This window comes from Alosa alosa, chromosome 9 (assembly GCF_017589495.1).
Source record: "Alosa alosa isolate M-15738 ecotype Scorff River chromosome 9, AALO_Geno_1.1, whole genome shotgun sequence".
NCBI classification, from domain to species: Eukaryota; Metazoa; Chordata; class Actinopteri; order Clupeiformes; family Clupeidae; genus Alosa; species Alosa alosa.
Window position 1 is genome coordinate 1,204,588 of NC_063197.1, and position 18,968 is coordinate 1,223,555.

General features: G+C 40.1%; 1 protein-coding gene across 5 annotated transcripts in view; it reads left to right on the forward strand.

The window, feature by feature from the left end:
- aspscr1 (ASPSCR1 tether for SLC2A4, UBX domain containing) overlaps positions 1-18,968 on the forward strand; it is an 87,468-nt gene that overhangs the window by 28,853 nt on the left and 39,647 nt on the right. For all 5 annotated transcript variants that reach the window (XM_048252426.1, XM_048252427.1, XM_048252428.1 and 2 more), the window contains 5 exons: positions 9,245-9,381; positions 11,688-11,769; positions 12,007-12,073; positions 12,215-12,277; positions 15,937-15,986. In XM_048252426.1, the coding sequence (XP_048108383.1) occupies positions 9,245-9,381; positions 11,688-11,769; positions 12,007-12,073; positions 12,215-12,277; positions 15,937-15,986 (399 nt within the window). The remainder of the gene's footprint in view (positions 1-9,244; positions 9,382-11,687; positions 11,770-12,006; positions 12,074-12,214; positions 12,278-15,936; positions 15,987-18,968) is intronic.

Sequence of the window (18,968 nt, forward strand, 5' to 3'; positions counted from 1 at the left end):
CTAGCGCTTTCTCATGAAATCATTTGACTTAATTTAAGAAAAGTTTGACTTATTTTAAGACATCTCATCCTGAAAATAAGCAAATTTGTCTGCCAGTGCGTTAAGAAAATTTGTCCTAAAAACAAGCAAATTTGTCTGCCAGTGCGTTGAGTAAATTTGTCTTGATAAGACACCTTAAAATAAGTCAAGGTCTTCTTAAATTAAGTCAAAATGATCTTACGGGAGAGCACTAGGTAAGTCTTTTCATACTTAAAACAATACCAAATAGATTCTTTGATCTTAATGGAAGATTATTAACACTGTTGACTGTATTAACACTTATTGGTTAGATGTCATTTTTTGCAGTGTATCCAGAACCGTAGCTTCTTTATCAGCTTTTATCTTGTCTTGTGTGTTGAACAGGGTAACACTGACTCTCTGCAGACTTAAATTCAGTTCATTCATTTTCAGCAGAAAATATGTCAGTCAAATAGGCGAGCTTCTGCAGATTGGAGGCCAAATAAACGGGTTGTTTGTGACAGAGTGACCCACACAGTCACTATATTTATAGTTAATTATGGCATGTTTTTTCATTGTAGGTGGTATGTTCCTTTGGCAGAGTGCACAGATTCTGTTACTGTTATTTTTCTGCCAGTGATAGTGTTATGATTTCAACTGCAGGTTCTTTGATTTAGTTTGTGTAGTTGCGCAAGAATGGCGTGTGCCCCTGGGTACCCAAATTGGCTGATTAGCCTAATAAGGAGTAGGCCTGTTTTTTCAATTAGGGGAGGTCACCTAATCACTTTAAATCTCTGTGGAGGGAGAAGGTGAGTCCTCTGGATTGCACATGTTGTGCATACCTGACACTGCTGTGAGTGTTTAGGAAGATTGTGCGGTTATTTATAGTCAAATGTGTGACTCTGCGTTTCTTTGTATTTTGTCTAGTCATTGTTTCTGTGTAATTAATATAGGTTACTTTTCACGGGTGTTTTCAGAGTATATCCGCTGATTCAATAAACCTATTTTACACCAAAACCTGTCTGCTTCTCCTGGACCACGAGGTTACATTATCACATTGTTGAAGATCATGTCGCAGTTCAAAAAGCCTTGTCAACACTTTGCCCCATGACAACCATGATAACACACTTCAGTGTGCAAAAGTAGTGCTTTGTGTTCGCTGCCCATTTCGTTGCAGTGTGAACAGCTTTGAATTTAGGGGACAAGCTTTAATGAAGTTCACCAGTTTCACCGCATCATTGAGGCCTGAAAGTAGATCACCTGGCATAATTTTGGCTGCGAGGGCATCCCTGTGTAGCCTGGGTTTTCCCCATGCTGCCTTACGCGCGCGATTTTATTCACGCTGCTAGGCAGCCTGGGTTCTATGGACTTCGTTTTCACCTCAACGAAGGAACCAATCACAGAACGGAGGGAGGGCAGCAAGACAATGACGACACACCGAAGCCGTTATGAGCCACGTACAGACGGATTTGATAGACATTCGTAGCGCCCAATCAATGGTTCTGGGCATTTGTAAACCACACTTCAAATACGAGAAAATGAATGTCTAGTTCTCAGACCCCATCTCAATGAGATGAGGTCTGACGTTAGCCAGGCTAATCCCTGTGAACACTGCAATGTAACCTGAGAATGGATGGACAGACTTTCCTGATGTGGGCTATAAGCCCTGTGTGCTTCCCTGTCATGGCCTTGGCCACGTCAGTGCATATTCCCACATAGCGTGTCCAGTCAATTCCATTGGACCTCATAAAGACATCAATTAAATTAAAGATTTCTTCACCCGTTGTTAGCGTAGGAAGGGGCTGACAGGACAAAAAATCTCCCTTCACAGTGCCTTCAAAAAGGTAACGGATTTACACCAATAGATTGGCCAGATTTGCTACATTTGTGGACTCATCTACTTGGACTTATATTCTCTGGACTGACTAATGTAGCCAGGATGTGTTCGGACATTGTATTGATGTGGCGCGACACAGTGTTGTTGGACACCGGGATCATGTCCAACCTTTTTGTTTTTTTCTCTCCAATCATACGTTCAACCATGAGTCATTCTGTGTCAAATCAGATAAGGTTGTTGCTGCACTGTCTCAGATTTTGTTCAAACCTTGTCCATATCATTAATGGGTCCTAAAACCAAGGCCTGTGAAATATATCTGTGCAAATCTTCTGTTTTCATATCTTTTTTAGACCTTGAAATTCTTTCATTTTTACAGCTTGAAAAACATGTGCCATGTTTGGGCATAGTGTTAATTTTGTCACCTATTTTTAATTTAGTCTTAAAGGGAAATCCGGTATTTAGCAGTTCTAGTTCATCCAAAACAAACCAGAAAAGGGACTCAAAGTGCTAAATACCGGAATTTTCCTTTAATCTTAGTCTTGTGATGAAATGTCCTTTTTAGTCTTTGTCATATTTAGTCATTCAAATATTTTTTTTGTTAGTCAAGTTTTAGTTTTTGTCAGTCAAGTTTTAGTTTTTGTTAGTCAAGTTTTAGTTGTTAGTCAAGTTTTAGTTGACTAAAAGTCTTGTCATTTTAATGTAGTTTTAGTGAAAAGTGAACTCAAAGTATCTTAGTCAAGTTTTAGTCAAAACATTTTAGTATTTTTTTAATAACAAATTATTTCAGTCAAATAGTGTTTCACACATCTCAATTTTCCCCTGATATTTTATATCCACAGGGCTTCTCATCAGTATATTATTTTCCCTAGCCTCCTCAAATTTTCTATGGTGGAAGACCAACTCATAAAAAGCATGTGTAAACAAATTAAAGTCTGTATGAAATGTCTCCTGACTTTCGAAAGGGTCCTAGATTTCGAAAAATATGCATTAAGTGTGGCCTAACGAGGCAGAACCACATCAACTGCACCTCTCAATCCGAGGGGCGGGATAAACGGTTGTCTTTCAAATTTCCACTGCGCGCAATAGGATAGTGCTACAACTCATGAGTCCCATGCATTTTCCCACTTTGCCAATTTAAAAAAAGCTTAACCCAAATTGTGATTCAAAGACCGCTGTTTGCCAGCAGCAGCATCCATCTTCATTGTTTTCAAGTAGCAGGGAATTCACGCGGAACCGTCGCCGACTCACACGATGTGATTGGCCTGATTGAAGTTTCATTTTTCCAGCTCGCAAGCCAACGGAGAGTTGCTAGACTACCCTGGCTGCAAATTACATTTGCTGCCGCTAGGGTGCGTCTAGATTTCTAGGCTACATTAAGTGTGATATTGAGGGTATTAAAAAACAATTTTGTTTTTTTCATTTGGTATCAGTCACTATTTCCTCTTCAAATACATCAGTTTATTATCCAGTCTCATTGTCTCTTTTACCCCCCTTTGCTCTGCCAGTTTTTGGGAACCAATGCACTAGAGCCCCTAGAGTTGGTTGTTGAGAGAAGGCTGTTGCAAAAACTCGTTTTGGACAACACCTCACATCCGCTGCATGAACTACTGGTCAGACAGCAGTGTTTTCAGCTGGAGGTTGCTTAAACTTCGCTGTAATAAAGACTGATTGTCTTGATAAGGTTCCTTAAAACAGGGGTCTCAAACTCCCGGCCCGCGCCAGGCCCAATTCCGGCCCGCGACCTAATGTCAAAATAATAATGTCATCGGCCCTTGAGGGTAATTTTAATTGCGTCAAACAACAACACTGGTTAAAATAGACGATAGATCCAAGTATGGTGACAAATCCTATTTGTACTCTCCTCCACTAGTTGCTAGACATCCAGAGCTTCGATTCAAGCCCAAATTCGAAGACGTGATTTGTTTGTAATGACGCGGAAGCGATGCAGGCCATAATTTTGCACAAATTGAAGCAGAAATAGGCCGACACCAAATGTTGAAAAAAACGTTCACGTGTGTTGAAGTCTTGGGTAGGCTATGTTATTCACCTGTTCTGATTCTGAAGGAGAATATCTGCCTTTTGGAGATTATGATCGACTATTGACAGCGATAGTCACAGTGCGTCTGTGAATGGAGGTGCGTCTTTGTGTGTATACGGCGGTGTCCACTAATATAAGCATACCATGCTTATTTCGACCCTCTGCCCAACAGCTGGAGGTGGCAGTGGTAATCGTGATGATAGTGTGAACCTTGTTAGCCTACAGGGACTATTTTCAGGTGCTGCATGAAATCATTGCATGATTTCGCTTTGGACAAAGGCGTCTGCTAAATCCATAACCATAACCATATCATTCAGCCTAGAAAATCGGCACGTTTCATTTTCCGTTGGTCTTATTACACTTTCTACAGTGGGTCCCAGTTAAGTTTGGACGGGTTCCTTCAGGAATCACGCACCCCATTTTCTCAGCAGAAATGGCACAAACTGCAGTTGACACAAACAACCACAAGGTGTCACTTTGGAGTTCTGCCACTACTATTTTTGATGCAATCTGACTTACTGCTTCTATGATGCAGTTTCCAAGTCAGTAGAACAATCAGAGAAAGCTGAGCCATTACCAAACATATATGATAATACAATAGCGTGAGTTTATATATCTTATACCCTATTTGTCACGGTTACTTATAGATTTGATAGTGTAACGATAAGCGCATGAGACTTTCAGCGGGGGCACGGGAACTTTACACGGGAAGCTTACACTTGACAAAACATTCTAATATGAAAATGTAGATGCAATTGTTGTAAGATGGTGCAGCTTAAGAAAGCACCATGCGCAGGGATGGAGAGAGAGAAAGCAGAGGGGATATGTGTGTTAGAACTTAGATGCGTGTGGAAAAAGTAGCTGTGCTGTTGAGACTGGAGCGAGTCATATTCAAAATAATGCAAAAAATAAATCCGCAGATAAAACCAATTATTCTCATTCATTGCAACCGCAGCATGCCTGCTTGCCGACGTTCAAACGAATAAGATATCAAAGCACCTTTTGCGTTTGAATGTAGCACGATTTTAGCTAGACAAATGATTTAGCTAATTGATTATAGCCTGTACACCAGCAATTGTTGAACATTTACCTGTACAAGTACATTGACAGTAGCCCAGCCTAACAAGCATGTTGCATGTTGTAGGCCTACTGTAGAAATTTCACTTAAATTGCAACCAAGAACATGCCTGCTTGCCGGCGTTCAAGCGACAACGAAAAAAGATATCAAAGCAACAAGTGTTTTTCTTTTCTTTTTTTGAGCACGTCCGAATCCCAGGACATAACGCACTGGACCTTATAATAGGCTCGAGATATAATTCCAAAGGGGGCAGATAGGGGCCTACTGCACTTAACACTTAAAAAGATGACTGAAAAACGAAGCTTCCCGAAATTTGAAATTGCGATCAGTGACTAGCATCGGCTTTTCGAAGTTGAACAGGCTATTAAAAACTATTTGCGCACCTCAATGTCACACGAAAGACTGGGCTCTCCCTTCTATGAATTGAAAAAGACGTTATGCTACCTGCAAACTGCCCAAAAGGAAGGAGTCGTAGCATGCAAGCTCCCAAATTGACCCAGTAGCCTACAGAAGGCATCAATAGCCTAAATTGTTGGGACTGGGGAGGGTCATGCGTTTTTTCTCAATCACTTTGGAGGGTCATAGAAAAATTTCTTGCTGGCGAGGGAGGGTCACGTCTTTTTTGACTAACGCTCCCAAAACTCCTCCGGTAGCCCCTTAAATAAATAATGAACAGTCCCTAACAGTCCCTAATTGATTATAACCTGTAGGCCTACACCAGCAATTGTACACCAGCAATTGTTGAACATTTACCTGTACAGCAGTATGGCTTATTCAACAGTAGCCCAGCCTAACAAGCAGATGTTGCAAAAGACATCAAAAGACGCAATTAATCAGAAATAAACAATGTAATCTGCATCGCTTTATTGAACAAACTGCAAGCAACAAGAGGGTTGAGTTCGCTGTGAGGCCAAACCCAAGAGCAGAGCCTATCTGTTAAGGCACTCGATAGGCTATAACGAGCTGTGTGCGCCTGGAAAGACAATAGAAGATGCTTTCTGAATAGCACAGCGAAGACGGCTCTGGTCATCCCATACCCTCCCCCCACTTCCTGTAGCCTACCATTATGACTTTGCCGTTTTGGGACATTAAGCTTTTTCACGTTAAGCCCCCTCCCCACCCCTTCTTTCACAAGCAGTGGGGAGCGCGGGGCACAAAGTAACACTTTTTGGTAGACAAAGGAGGGTTCTCCGCGCTTCTGTCGTTTGGCCACAATCCGTTGCAACCAGGCCAGGACAGATATTTTAGAGCAGGGATGTCAAACTCATTTTCATAGAGGGCCACATCATTGAATTTATAGGTTACTGAGGGCCACATAATCGGCGAACATGTGCATGGTGCAACCATGAAATCGGTATTGCAGTATGGCTTATTCAAAATTGCTGTGAAATAATGGTCCTAACCACTTTAAAACAGTGTGGCTGAAATAAAAAACAAACAGCCTACAACAGTAACATTTTCAAATGCAACTTCTAGGCCTACAGTATTAGTTAACAACTGATCAATATGCATTCATGGACTGACATTGATGAGAATAAACTGCAGTCAATAACAATGTCCATAACACATATCACCACTAAAATTAACTGTGGCTAAGAAAGGTACTGTGTGTGTGTGTGTGTGTGTGTGTGTGAGAGAGAGAGCTATGGTATGGCATTAACCCACCCACCCCCACCCCCGCAAAAACAAATTCACGCGTGTAGGCCCTACAATATTTGTCCGTTTCCCGGTTTTAGGTCCGTGCATTGCAAAAAAAGTAGCCTACATAGCATAACAATATCCACATGCAATAATACAACAACAACGTCTACGATGACCTATTCATTTGGACAAATTGATTCAGCCCTATAGTTACCTTTAGTTTTGTTCTAGCGTACGGTGACGTCTGGCTTTAAACAGCTGTAATCTAACGTTCTGACAAGCACACCAATTGCCTTGTTCTTGCCCATCTGGAATAACTCCTCCAGCTTTGCTGCCTCCATCCTTTCTGTTTTCGTTGTTTAAACTTGTGATATCCATAACTAGTGAATTAGCCCTACATTGTGTGCTGATAACCATATATAGATAGCCGAGTAAAAGAAAACAACAAGTAGCCTAGTTGTGCTTGCGTGCGTATTCTGTCTCCTGCTCAAACAAAATGTGTGCGCGTTAATTTTGATAACGTGTTCACTAACTTTACGCGATAGAAAATTGTAAATAGCCTGGCATGCAGCTAATGGGATACCGTGCATAGTTGGGAAGGTATGGTGAGCCAATTTGGTGTGATACACATTACACACACACAAGGGAAGTTTTCTCTCGTTGTTGAGGGACTGACGTGCGGGCCGTTCAAAATCATCGCCGTATGTTTGACACCCCTGTTTTAGAGAGAAGGAGAGACGCCGGTGCAGCTCGGATGTCTTCTTAATTTTCTTTATTCTTCAGTAAAAGGTGCAGAACATTATTAAACTTTGACTAACGTTTCGATGTGTTGATGTTTTTGACTAACGAACATCGAAACGTTAGTCAAAGTTTAATGATGTTCTGCACCTTTTACTAAAGAGCTGCCCCGGCGTCTCTCCTTCTCTCTAACATTTTTTGGCTTTTGGCTAAAATCATTTGAGTTTCACTAGTCACATGTTTTAACAAGCAACACTTGTTATTGAACTAAGAACAGACGTGTGTCGAAAATTGACTTTATTTTCCTTTATAACAAATAATATGCAGAGTCTAACCAAGGTCAACTAAACTAACACGCACATATTTTTGTATTGCAATCATTGTAGCCTACAGTTGTCGTTTTACTCCCCGTATGCGCTCATTATAAAGAACGTTTAACGTGTCCCAAAAACAGCTATCAATTAATCACCAAACGTCTTATAAACAAGTATTGCCAGGAGCAACACCTTGCAAAAAATGATAGCAATAGGCCTAGGCCTTTAAATGGCTCTGCTCCTGCCTAGATTCGAACTCAGAACTGCCTGAAAGTTGCAGATTGGAAATACGTACATTAACCCACTCGACCGTCAGGCAACGCTATCTGCTTCGAGTAGGCCTATTGGGTAGGACTGTAGCCTACACTGGTTGCTGTGGCACAGTCTTGAGTGACCGAATTCGTTTTTCTTTGTCATATGAATGCTGTCATTTTGTTAACATTACTGTTAAGGAGATGCTGTAGGCAAAGTCTATATTTCAACCTTGTTAGTGTAGTAAAAAAAATTAACTATTCACAAGGTTTCTGGGCAGCATATTTATGTTCTGTTAGCAAGCGAACTTCTCATGACTACCGACAAAGTAGCCTACTGCCAGCTGACGAAGCTCTCATTTTAAAACATTACTGAGAGACAGGCACTGTACAATCAAGAAATCTTGCCACTGAATCCAAAACTATGTTTAACATTATGTACAAAGCTTAGGCTACAGTGGACTAGCATGTTGCAGGGGCTGCTAAAAACACAGAGAAACACACTGAAAACTCGGCCAATCACAGCCCTTGCTGTCGAATGTGCCGTCTGGTTCGACCGTGGAACGCCACAGCGGACTATGCTGCCCCCCCCCCCCGGCTGCAGTTGTACTTACATTTCACCCAGCTGCGTGAATCACCATGATCGTGAATGAAGTGTCAATTTTTAACTGGGACCCACTGTAACTTGAGAGGAGACAAGTTTTAAATAGAAAAAATCCTGGAAATCCTAATCACTTTTAAACGTGATAGCAGGTGAGAAGATAATGGTCTAGTCAGATTCAATGATCTATGCTAGGCTGGAGCTAAAACTGGTATCGCCAGTTTGACTCTGAGAACGGCTGGATGGACTGGAGAAAGGTAAAAATCAATTGTTTAACTCAAGGGGAGGTGGAAAATAAGTGTAATTCCCCAAATGGTGGAATATCCCTTTAACACTGACGTGGCCCTCCAATCAGATGACGTTGACAGAAGTGGCCCCCTGCCTTAAAATAAGTCCAATTCTTATTAAATTAAGTCAAAATGGACTTTTAAAAAAGCGCTAGGTAAGTCTCTTTATACTAAAAACAATACCAAATAGATTTTTGTAGAAATTTGTCTTATCAAGACAAATTTGCTTGACGCAATGGCAACCAAATGTTCTTGTTTTAATGATGAAACTTATGAAACAAGTCAAACTCTTAATAAATGAAGTCAAACCATTTTACGAGAAAGCGCTAGGTAAGTCTCTTCATACTGAAAACAATAACTAGATTTTTTGATCTTGATATAAGATTAACACTTGGTTAGATTTTATGAAATAAGCAGTTTTTTTTAGTGTAATTGTAACACACTATATGCTCTCTTTCTCAGAACATAGATAGAAAATCTTTGGTGTACCATTTGGATGCTGGAGTACATGTTGATGCTGATCAGGAGCTGCCAGACGAGTTCTTTGAAGTTACAGTGGATGATGTAAGGAAACGTTTTTCCCAGCTGAAGAGTCAGAGGTAAGTGACCAGCCCATGCTGGATAGAGGTGCTTTGGAGAGGTTACAGCTGTCTTGTTGCACATCTTCTTGCACACCTCATTCATACATTCTCTCACACTCACACACATCTTTACTCTTTTCACGCCTGCCTCTTAGTCAGGTAGAACCCCAGGATAGGTGTGAACTAAGGTACGAATGCAATTTTTTTGCATAAATTGATAGTTTAGGGAGTGTAGACTCTCTGGGGGTAGACGCTCTGGCACCCTTGAGCATTTTTTTTAATGACATCATCTGCCACGCCCCCTTTTTTGACCATAAAAAAAATAACTAGATGTACATTACTGTATAAACCCATCATGTATGGTATCAAATGAAAGTTCTTCTCAAACAGAAATCAACAATGTCAATACAAAATGCTAAAAATTATTTCAAGTCCCTCCAGAGAACATAATATCTGTAAAGTCCGGTAAGGTCACAACCCTGAAATGGTAGGCTGAGCAAGTAATTGTCTCAACCCTCAACAATTAATCAAATAGACAAAGTTACAAGGAACAAAGTAGTACTTTCTCACAGATTCTGAAAGCAACTATATACAAAACATGTTACCAGGCTGGCCTTGTACACATCACAAAGATGAAATGTCTCCTCCAAAAAAACATTCATTCAATCAGACATTTCTCCCTCGCTGTCATCAGTATCCTCCACTGAAAGTCTTAAATTTTTTATTTGCACACTGTTCACCACCTTTACCACCACTACTGCAATGGCAGTAGGTGGTGCATGGTAGTCCATCTGACTGACAGCAGCAAGAGGCCCTGGAGCATTTATTTAATTTTGGACAACGTAGGCTACCGGTAAGTAATGCGGGAGATGTGTGTTGCTTATGCGGCCGCGTAAGCTGCAAAGTGTTGCGTGAAACACTAGAGATGGTGTGTCGCGGTTCTGCCTTTTCACACCGCGACACAGGTTTGTGGATATGAGTGTCGCGATTTCGATTTCGAATAACATATCGCTACAGGCCTACTTAATGCACTAGCAGCCAAATTTGCTTGTTTTAAGGACAAATTTGCTTAATGCACTGGCTGACAAGTTTGCTTGTATTCAGGAAGAAACATCTTAAAATAACTCTTCTTAAATTAAGTCAAATGATTTTATGAGAAAGCGCTAGGTAACTCTCTTTATACTGTAAACAGTACCAACTAGATTTTTTTTTTAATCTTGATATTGGATTAATAACACTTGGTTCGATATATTAGATAAACAGTTTTTGCAGTATATCCAGTGTTTCCTCTACGTTGATTTTGGGATGACGCCCCACCACATCCGAATTAGGGCAGACGCACAATGTAGTTGCGGTTGCCTTTTAAATGATCCTGCCGACATATCCTCCCCGCTTGCAGCTGCTCACATTGCAATTTAACGGTAAGTACAACTAGTCAGGTTATTAATCCCGTCCAGTTTCACTCCACATATTGTGTTGATGTAGCCTAGTTTATTGTAAAAACATTAACTTTCTTCCTAGTATTTCCTCTTCATTTTGTAGCGGTGGTCACTGCTTCAGAATTAGGGCAGGTGCACAATATTGTCCGGGTGCATGGTAGGCTTTAAGTGCCCTCCGCTGGCTGGTGCTCATATCATCACAGTTTAACCATTTGTGTGTGTCTCATTTGCGTGTCCAGTCCGGGGGTGGCGGAGGGGGGCTATGGATCAAAGCGGCAAACAATGGTTCTGTGTCATCCTTGTGGGGCTATATACCCACCAAGTTTCGTGCACCACGGTCTTTCAGTGTCCCGGGAATCGTTGACACAAAATTACTGCAGGGAAAAACAAATGAATCCGGAAGACTCTGACTAAAACCTGTATGACCGCACTGCAAAAACTGCTTATCTAATAAAGCAAGATTATTAATCTTATATCAAGATTAAAAAAAAAACTTACCTAGCACTTTCTCATGAAATCATTTGGCTTAATTTAAGAAAGGTTTGACTTATTTTAAGACATCTCATCCTGAAAACAAGCAAATTTTTCTGCCAGTACGTCCTAAAAACAAGCAATTTTGTCTTGATAAGACTCCTTAAAATAAGTCAAAGACTTCATAGAATCAAAGTAGGCCTAGCCTACTCTGCTTCTTGTGCAAAGTTGATCAGAAAGAAACTGCTGGTGCTGATTACGTTTAATAAGCTGCATATGAAATATATAGTTTGATTTATTAACATTGAAATGTACAGGCAATTGTATGGCTATTTAAAACACATAACTGACATTTTGTCTGGAAAAAAAAGAAATAATCTAGCGTAAACTCTGCTTTGACCTCTTCATCATCAGGAGGTTGCTGGAGGAAGCCCCTCTTATGACACAAGCCCTAAGAGAGGCAAGGATGAAGGAAAAGGTGGAGAGATACCCTTTTGTGAGTAAACATGTAATTACACCAGCTTTGTCAGCATGTCCATCCTACCAGTGTGAAATCAGCTTGTCAAAGCTCCATTGCTCTGATGGCTGACACACAGATACACTGTTGCCATTTCTCAGGGTCATGAAATGTAACATAGGCTCCAGCAATATCTTTTTGCTTGACTTGAAAATGTAAATAATGTTGGCCTATCTGAAAACACAAATAACATGATTGGTACATTTCTTTGTATAGGTAGTTCTTAGAGTCCAGTTCCCAGATCGTTATGTTTTACAGGGATTCTTCAGGCCCCAGGAGAAGGGTAAATGTCTATGTGTTTTTCAATATCTGTCTTCATTCCGTATTCTTTGTTTTCAATGCACTCCCCTTAAAAACAACTTCTGTTGAAGTGTCCAGTTTGTTTCAGACTTTCCTGTGTATGATTATTTTTTCCTGTATACAGTCACTGCTGTGAGAGAGTTTGTGAAGACACATCTAGAGGATCCAAACATCAGCTTCTACTTGTGTGAGTTAAAACACACACGCACACACACACACACACACACACACACACAAATTTAATAGGCACAAAACTATACCATTCTAGCAAATGTAACGATGGAACATAATTCAAAAGTAAAGCTTATGGGTTCATTGTTGTAGTTTGAATGTTGGTTTTGGATAGAATATACAGCATGCTCATATTTGCTGATTGCAGTTTGTATATTGTCAGGTACAGAGGACATATAGCCGTCCAGTTTTTCAGATGACCATCTGCAGACAGTTTTCTACAAAGCAAACAAGCATAGTAAAAATTAAATGTGACATTGGTACATAAAGGTAATTTGTACTGGCTCTAAAAAATGTCAGCTCTAGCAAGCGCATGACCTGTTTTCCGCTGTTGCATCTCTTGCTCGCTCTGTAGTCCTGCAGCCAGTCTACCTCAGCCGATTACACAAGTTGAACATAAGTTCCATCCAGTTTCAACGTAAATTGGCACTACGTTGGAGTTTATGAGCTACTAATATTTAATGGGTTACACTTGCACCACATAACACTAAGTTATTACTTCAATTTTACATCCCTCTCCTTAGGTGTAGGCTAAAGTCTCATTTAAATGGTGGTAACGTTAAAGGATCGGTTTGTAGGATTGTTACCGAACGTTCTGTAGGCCAAAATCAAAACACTGGTGAACATTCTCAAGACTACCTAGACGTGAGCCTCTTCTGGGTTGCCAGATGTAATGAAGACTTAGCTAACATTAGTTGACCTGTAGCTGCTTTAACGTTTCTCCAATCATGAACCAGCTACACATTTCGGAAACAGCGAAAACAAAAAATACCTCTCTAACCAAGGTAACATATTTAGCGATGCAGATGAAGTTTAGCCTAGGCTAGCCTACCTGTCGTGGAGAAATATGGCCAGCTCTGCATCAGATTTGATATTCTTCGTTTGACGAAGACGTCGCCATCTCAGGAAGGCTCCTCCGATGTCCAATTTTGGAAATTTGCCTGCCTCTCGTAGGCTACTTGTTCATGACTACAACTGACAGCTGTTGACAGTTGGCCTTTGCTAATCTGGCAACCCAAATAGGAGGACGCGGCAGCCCATTATTAGCCTACCGGTAGGCTAATTCACTTTTGGATTGTTTGATTATAGTGCTAACTGTTGGGAATGTCACAGGAGACGTAGGCTAGTGTAGGCCTATCAGCCATCGAAATGAAAGCTCATCAGGGGGTAATATTGTGGAAACAAACGTTGGGTAGGCTAAATTTATGGTCCATACTGTAGCACTGGCGCGTATAGACTCAAAGCGGCAAAAGCCAACGTTCCTAACCCTGCTCACAAATGCCACCTGGTGGTTGTTTGGGTCATTGCAGCTTCACTGAGGAAATATAAATAAAAGACGCGTGATTCACAGGTGAGGTCACGTAGGAATCACGCGTGAAGCCAGACAATTGAATGTAGTACCCACTGTACGCAGTCATCACTCTTCAGCATATAGTAAGCTGCTCCTGTATTTCTAAAGATAGATGTTGTTGTAGCCTATGTTGCATTGAAGACATGGTTCCATAACACCGTGGACAATTCCGATGTAAACAGCAAATTGTATATTAGCCTATTTATTGGTGTTTTTGTTGTAAGAATATGAAATGAATAAATATCAAAACTATAGGCTTTTGCGAAATAGTCGAAAGATGAACAATAATGCGCCATACTGTCCTAATAGGCTAAAGTTTGCGAGATGGAAAGAGGAAAATAGCGTTTAAATGTCCATTTAAATTATAGCCTAATCTAATGCACTGTTGTGTGTTTTAATAGGAATGTGAGGAGACTGCTATTAACTTTAAAGAGTATAGGCCTATCTACAATTGAAACTACCGGTATCTGCAGCCTATGACGCAAATGTAATAGCCTTATGTCCTGGTCTGTGGATGTCTGCTTAGTTGTTGACAGCACGTTTTTTCACAATTTAAAATGATACTTTTTAGATTTTAATGGGCCAAGTTGAAGAGCTGTTGTCTGGTATTGTTCGTGCAAATATACATGTCCCCTTGCATTTTGCAACTGTGAGGTCCATGGTAGGCGCCCGACAGAAATATTGTTTCATTTTGTGAGTGAGATATCCACACTCTGGCGTCCCCTCTGCGCCGTGTTCGGCCCCCAGTTTCAGAGCTATTCTAAATGCAAAAATGCACAGAGGGAGTTATGACAAAACCGTGACTGTTAACAAACTAGGTCTAGATCCTAATAGAAAGCTGTTAGCTTTCCTAAGCTATATAAGGTACAACTAGGCCTATTACACAATATTAATTGTCACTGGGCTATGCTGGCGACCCAAATAAAATATCCTGTGAGACCCAGTCTTTGGGAACCAATGTAATAAAGTACAACAACAGCAATATAGGAGTTCATATATTGTATTTTGTAAAATGCATAACAACATCAGTAGCCGGTTGTTGGTGGTTATTTTGTGGTATTTGTGTTTTGGGAATATTTCAGCCACAGGCCCAGGATACCGCAGTGGTTACATTGCGAGGAGACACTGACTCTTTATTGTTAATATGGCTAATGAAATCTGTGATAACATATCGACAGCAATGCAATTTGTACTTTGCACAGTAACTGCTAGTTCCACAAGATTTCCAGTGAGTAGCCTACAAACTTAAGATTTAAACACTGTTCAGGTGAAATAAATGTGAGTAATCGGTCGCATATGTAACTCTTCTTGACTTATACTTGTTACATTTAACGTTCCACCAATGAGATGATTTAAATGAGATGACCATGTTCACAAATTACATTACATTACTTACAATGTACTTTAGTCTAACTCTAAGGAGAGGGATGTAATATTAAAGTAATAACTTAGTGTTATGTGGTGCAACCTGTTAAATATTAGTCGCACATAAACTACAACGTAACTAAACTAACAAAACTAAGAACTTGGAACTTGTGCAATCGGCTGAGGTGAAGTGGCTGCAGGACTATAGAGCGGACAAGAAATGCAAGAGCAGAGAATAGCTTATGTGATCATGGCCAGTACAAATTACCTTGCAGGCCGCCAATTGAATAGCCCTCGTGTACACCGTTTTACCCATTCTGTGCAGTCTTTTTCCAGCACTCTAAAACAGGACGTCTCAGAGCATTGTTTCTCTCAAGACAGCATAGTTTAATAAATTGCTATAGTTGGATCCACACTTTAATGGGAATAGTATGTGATTCTAAGCCAGTACACTTTGTTAAATGTATCAAATATCTCTTTATGATCCCCTAGCGGTTCATTACGTATGCACACTGAAAATAAAATCTGTTTTTCCTACACAGCTCTGGTCCTTAAACAGAAAACAAGCACATGCACCCACTCGGACAAATCTATTGCAGCCAATCAGAAATAGGTGGCGTTAATTTGCACTCACAAACCTGTGTAACGCTGAAGGCACTGCTCTATTTATTTAGCTGTTGGAGGAGTTCAACCAACATCCAGTATTGCTAACCCTATCTTTGAGTCTTGTGAAAGTGAAGTTTCCAGTACTTAACAATTGCCATGATCTGCAGGCACATTGCATGTGCATATGCAATATCAATTTCATTTTTTTTCTCTTCAATGTTGTGTCTGAAACGCCAGCAGGATGCCTGAGAACCAAGCTGATAAATCATTTTGACATGTTTTCCTCTTTGCAGTCATTACTCCCCCTAAGTCCATTCTGGAGGACTCTACTACACTTTTTCAGGTAAATCTAGAAAGCAGTTCTTATGTAATTTTTGTTTTTTCCTTTCTGTCTTTACTGTTAGTTTGGTTGAATGTACAGTTCTTACCGCTACCGTACCGCTGCAACTTGTCTCTGAAACCATTTCATGTCATTGCAAATCTTTGGTGTGAATTGGCCTTTAGGGAGTTCCCTTTGCCTAACAACTTTGATGTACTGATTGAATGACATAAGAGGGTGCTATGGAGTCTCTGGGCTATTCCTGGGGCCAACACTCTGTCCCTGAGTAGAGACTGTGAGGGATGATGTGTGTGCCAATTTTCGCCCATGGGAACCATTGATTTCAGCCTACCTTCCAGGGGGTGGCACCCCTTCATTATATAAAATCAGGAGACCTTCGAGTTCATCTATACCAAATATGGAACGGATCTAATGAAACATCTAGGAATGGTAGAGCTAAGACCAGTGAAATACTGTAGCCATTCTTTCCGTTGCGAGGTGAGGGCGCTATGATAGACATGTGTTTTAGGCATGTGAATGTCATTGTTATCATAATATTCAATAACCTGTGAAGTTTCAGCCAAATCAACCAATTGTGACTGACACATTTCCTGCTTATTTGGCGAGATATTTAAGTTCATTGCATCACAATTTTGAAACCCTACAACATATCAACATCATATTGAGATATTTAAATGGATCATATTGCTATTTCAGCACATTACAATATAAAACAATTCTTCACAATTTAACCCTTTGTGAGAGGGGAAGTAGCCAGCAGGTAGAGCAGCAAAAACCAGTGTGTGCTTCTTTTACCAATATATTTTACGATATCTTGTGCATTTCTTATCCAAACAACGTCAAACTTGGCACTGCACTTATTTGTGCCTGTAGCAAGACACCAGCCAAGTTTCAATCAATCTAACGCTTCTAGAGATATGTGAATAACAGACAAACACACACACAGACAGACAGACAGACATTCCTGTCATTAATTGATAGATAGCCCTTTAAAATGGCATACAATATAATTAATAGTTTTGAGGGCAACACACATCATTTTTAAACAATATCTTCAAAATTCAAAAAACACAAAAATATATTAAGATAGATTAATCTAAGTTTCCCCCAATTTCTGTTGTAGATAGAGAAAAATCTAGAGTGTTAGAGATTCACAATTTTGTCCTTTACTCAGTGAAAAAAATAGAATCAATTTGTCACCTTTTTTAAGTTATGTAAAATGTCCTTCAAAAATTGTGTAAAATGTCCTTTTGGTCCTTTAATGCACCATTCCTTTTCCTCAAACTGCCACAGACACTTCCTAGTAAGCTTCTGTCTCCTATAGTCATGGCGATAATAGGCCTAAACACCAACGCAGTTCTGAACTCCCGGTCGGCTGATTGGTGCTTTAAACGCTGTGGACACCGGCGCCAACATGAGTGCGCCATACTCCACTTTCGACATTCAATTACCGTAAAACTTCAAATTAAAGCTGAGTCCCAAATAGACTCCTGTTTCTTTTACACGCCTGGTGTTGCTACAGGTTTGGATAAATAAAGGCCGGTCTCAAATAGAGGCCTGGTCTGTTTTTTAGTTTCAGTTTGTATTTACTCTCCTAAAACCTGCTATATTGCCTGTTTAAGCCAGTTTTATGATGCAGATTGCACACGCTAACGTTATGATTAAATGGCATTAATAAAGACTGCGGTGATGAAAGCTAGAGTTCTGACTCCGACATCGTTCAATTCATCCCATTTGTTTCAAATGTGCGCATTAAAATATTTTATGACAAGGATAGGCCGATGGTAAGCTTATACTTGTTTTTATGCTGGCAACAAAACAAAAGGGTTCACAAACGTTATTCTTTTTTCTAAATGTGTACCACCATGGCGACAAAGAGAAAGAAGTAGGCTGTAATTTGAAATGTAAGCTGACTGTTGTCAAATTTGTCAAACAAAATACTGGAGAAACTATGTTTCATTCTCTCTCATGCTGTTTCATTCGTCCCGACCAGGAGGCAGAATTAAACATTACGCATGTCCCACTTTTGCATAAATAATTCCTGAACAGTTTTGGTCAGGGATGAAAATGCAACTGCAACTGTGTCTTTGACAGAGGACAGATGTAGGTTGCTAGTGACAAAAGCTTAGCTTTCAGTGTGGTACGATCTCTTTGTAAATTACGTTTGATTAAAATGTGTTTCATCTGTCCAAGCTATCCCCACTATTTGGATCTTATCTCACTCAATGAACAACATCTCAACGCTAAATGAATGATAGTCCATAATTGAAGCTTATCATTGGATAGCCTAGTCATATGGGTTGACATTCAGTGTTTTTGAAATAATGAATTTGATAATATTTTCCATCTTTGCAGAGGAAAAGTTTTGTGTGAAGGGAATTAAAGGCCTGTCTCATAGATGCCTTTACTAGCCGGTGCAGTTTGGCGATTTGGGGAAATAAATGCCCGGGGTATTATTTGAAGTTTTATGGTACATTAGATTCCATTGTTCTCAATACAGCTCTGCACACCAGCATTGCACTTTGCCACCACCGCTGTGTAAATGATGATACAGTTCTATTTTGTCGGCACCGCTCCATAAAATCCATTATTCATCCAGTGTTTGCCAGTTTAAAACTTCGGCACTGATATGCATGGCAAGTGACAGTGCACTCATGTCGGCGCCGGTCTTGGCTCAGTTGTCATGGAATAAAAATATCACTGAAACTCTTCAAACTATAAACTATAATTAAACTATAATCTACGAGCTAAACATGGTTTACACTCCTACACTGTTATAAGTGAACTGAACATAGTTAATGGGGATATTATGGACTAGGCTATTTCTGTTTGTTATGCACTTCATTGAAATGTGCTGTAGGCCTAAGCTACATTTTGCTCATGCACTTGTGCATATTTCTCAATATGATAAGTTCCTTATTTTTAGCTGAACTCAAAGATAATAAGTATAGGCTGCATGGAGTATTTTTTGTTTGTTAGGCCTAT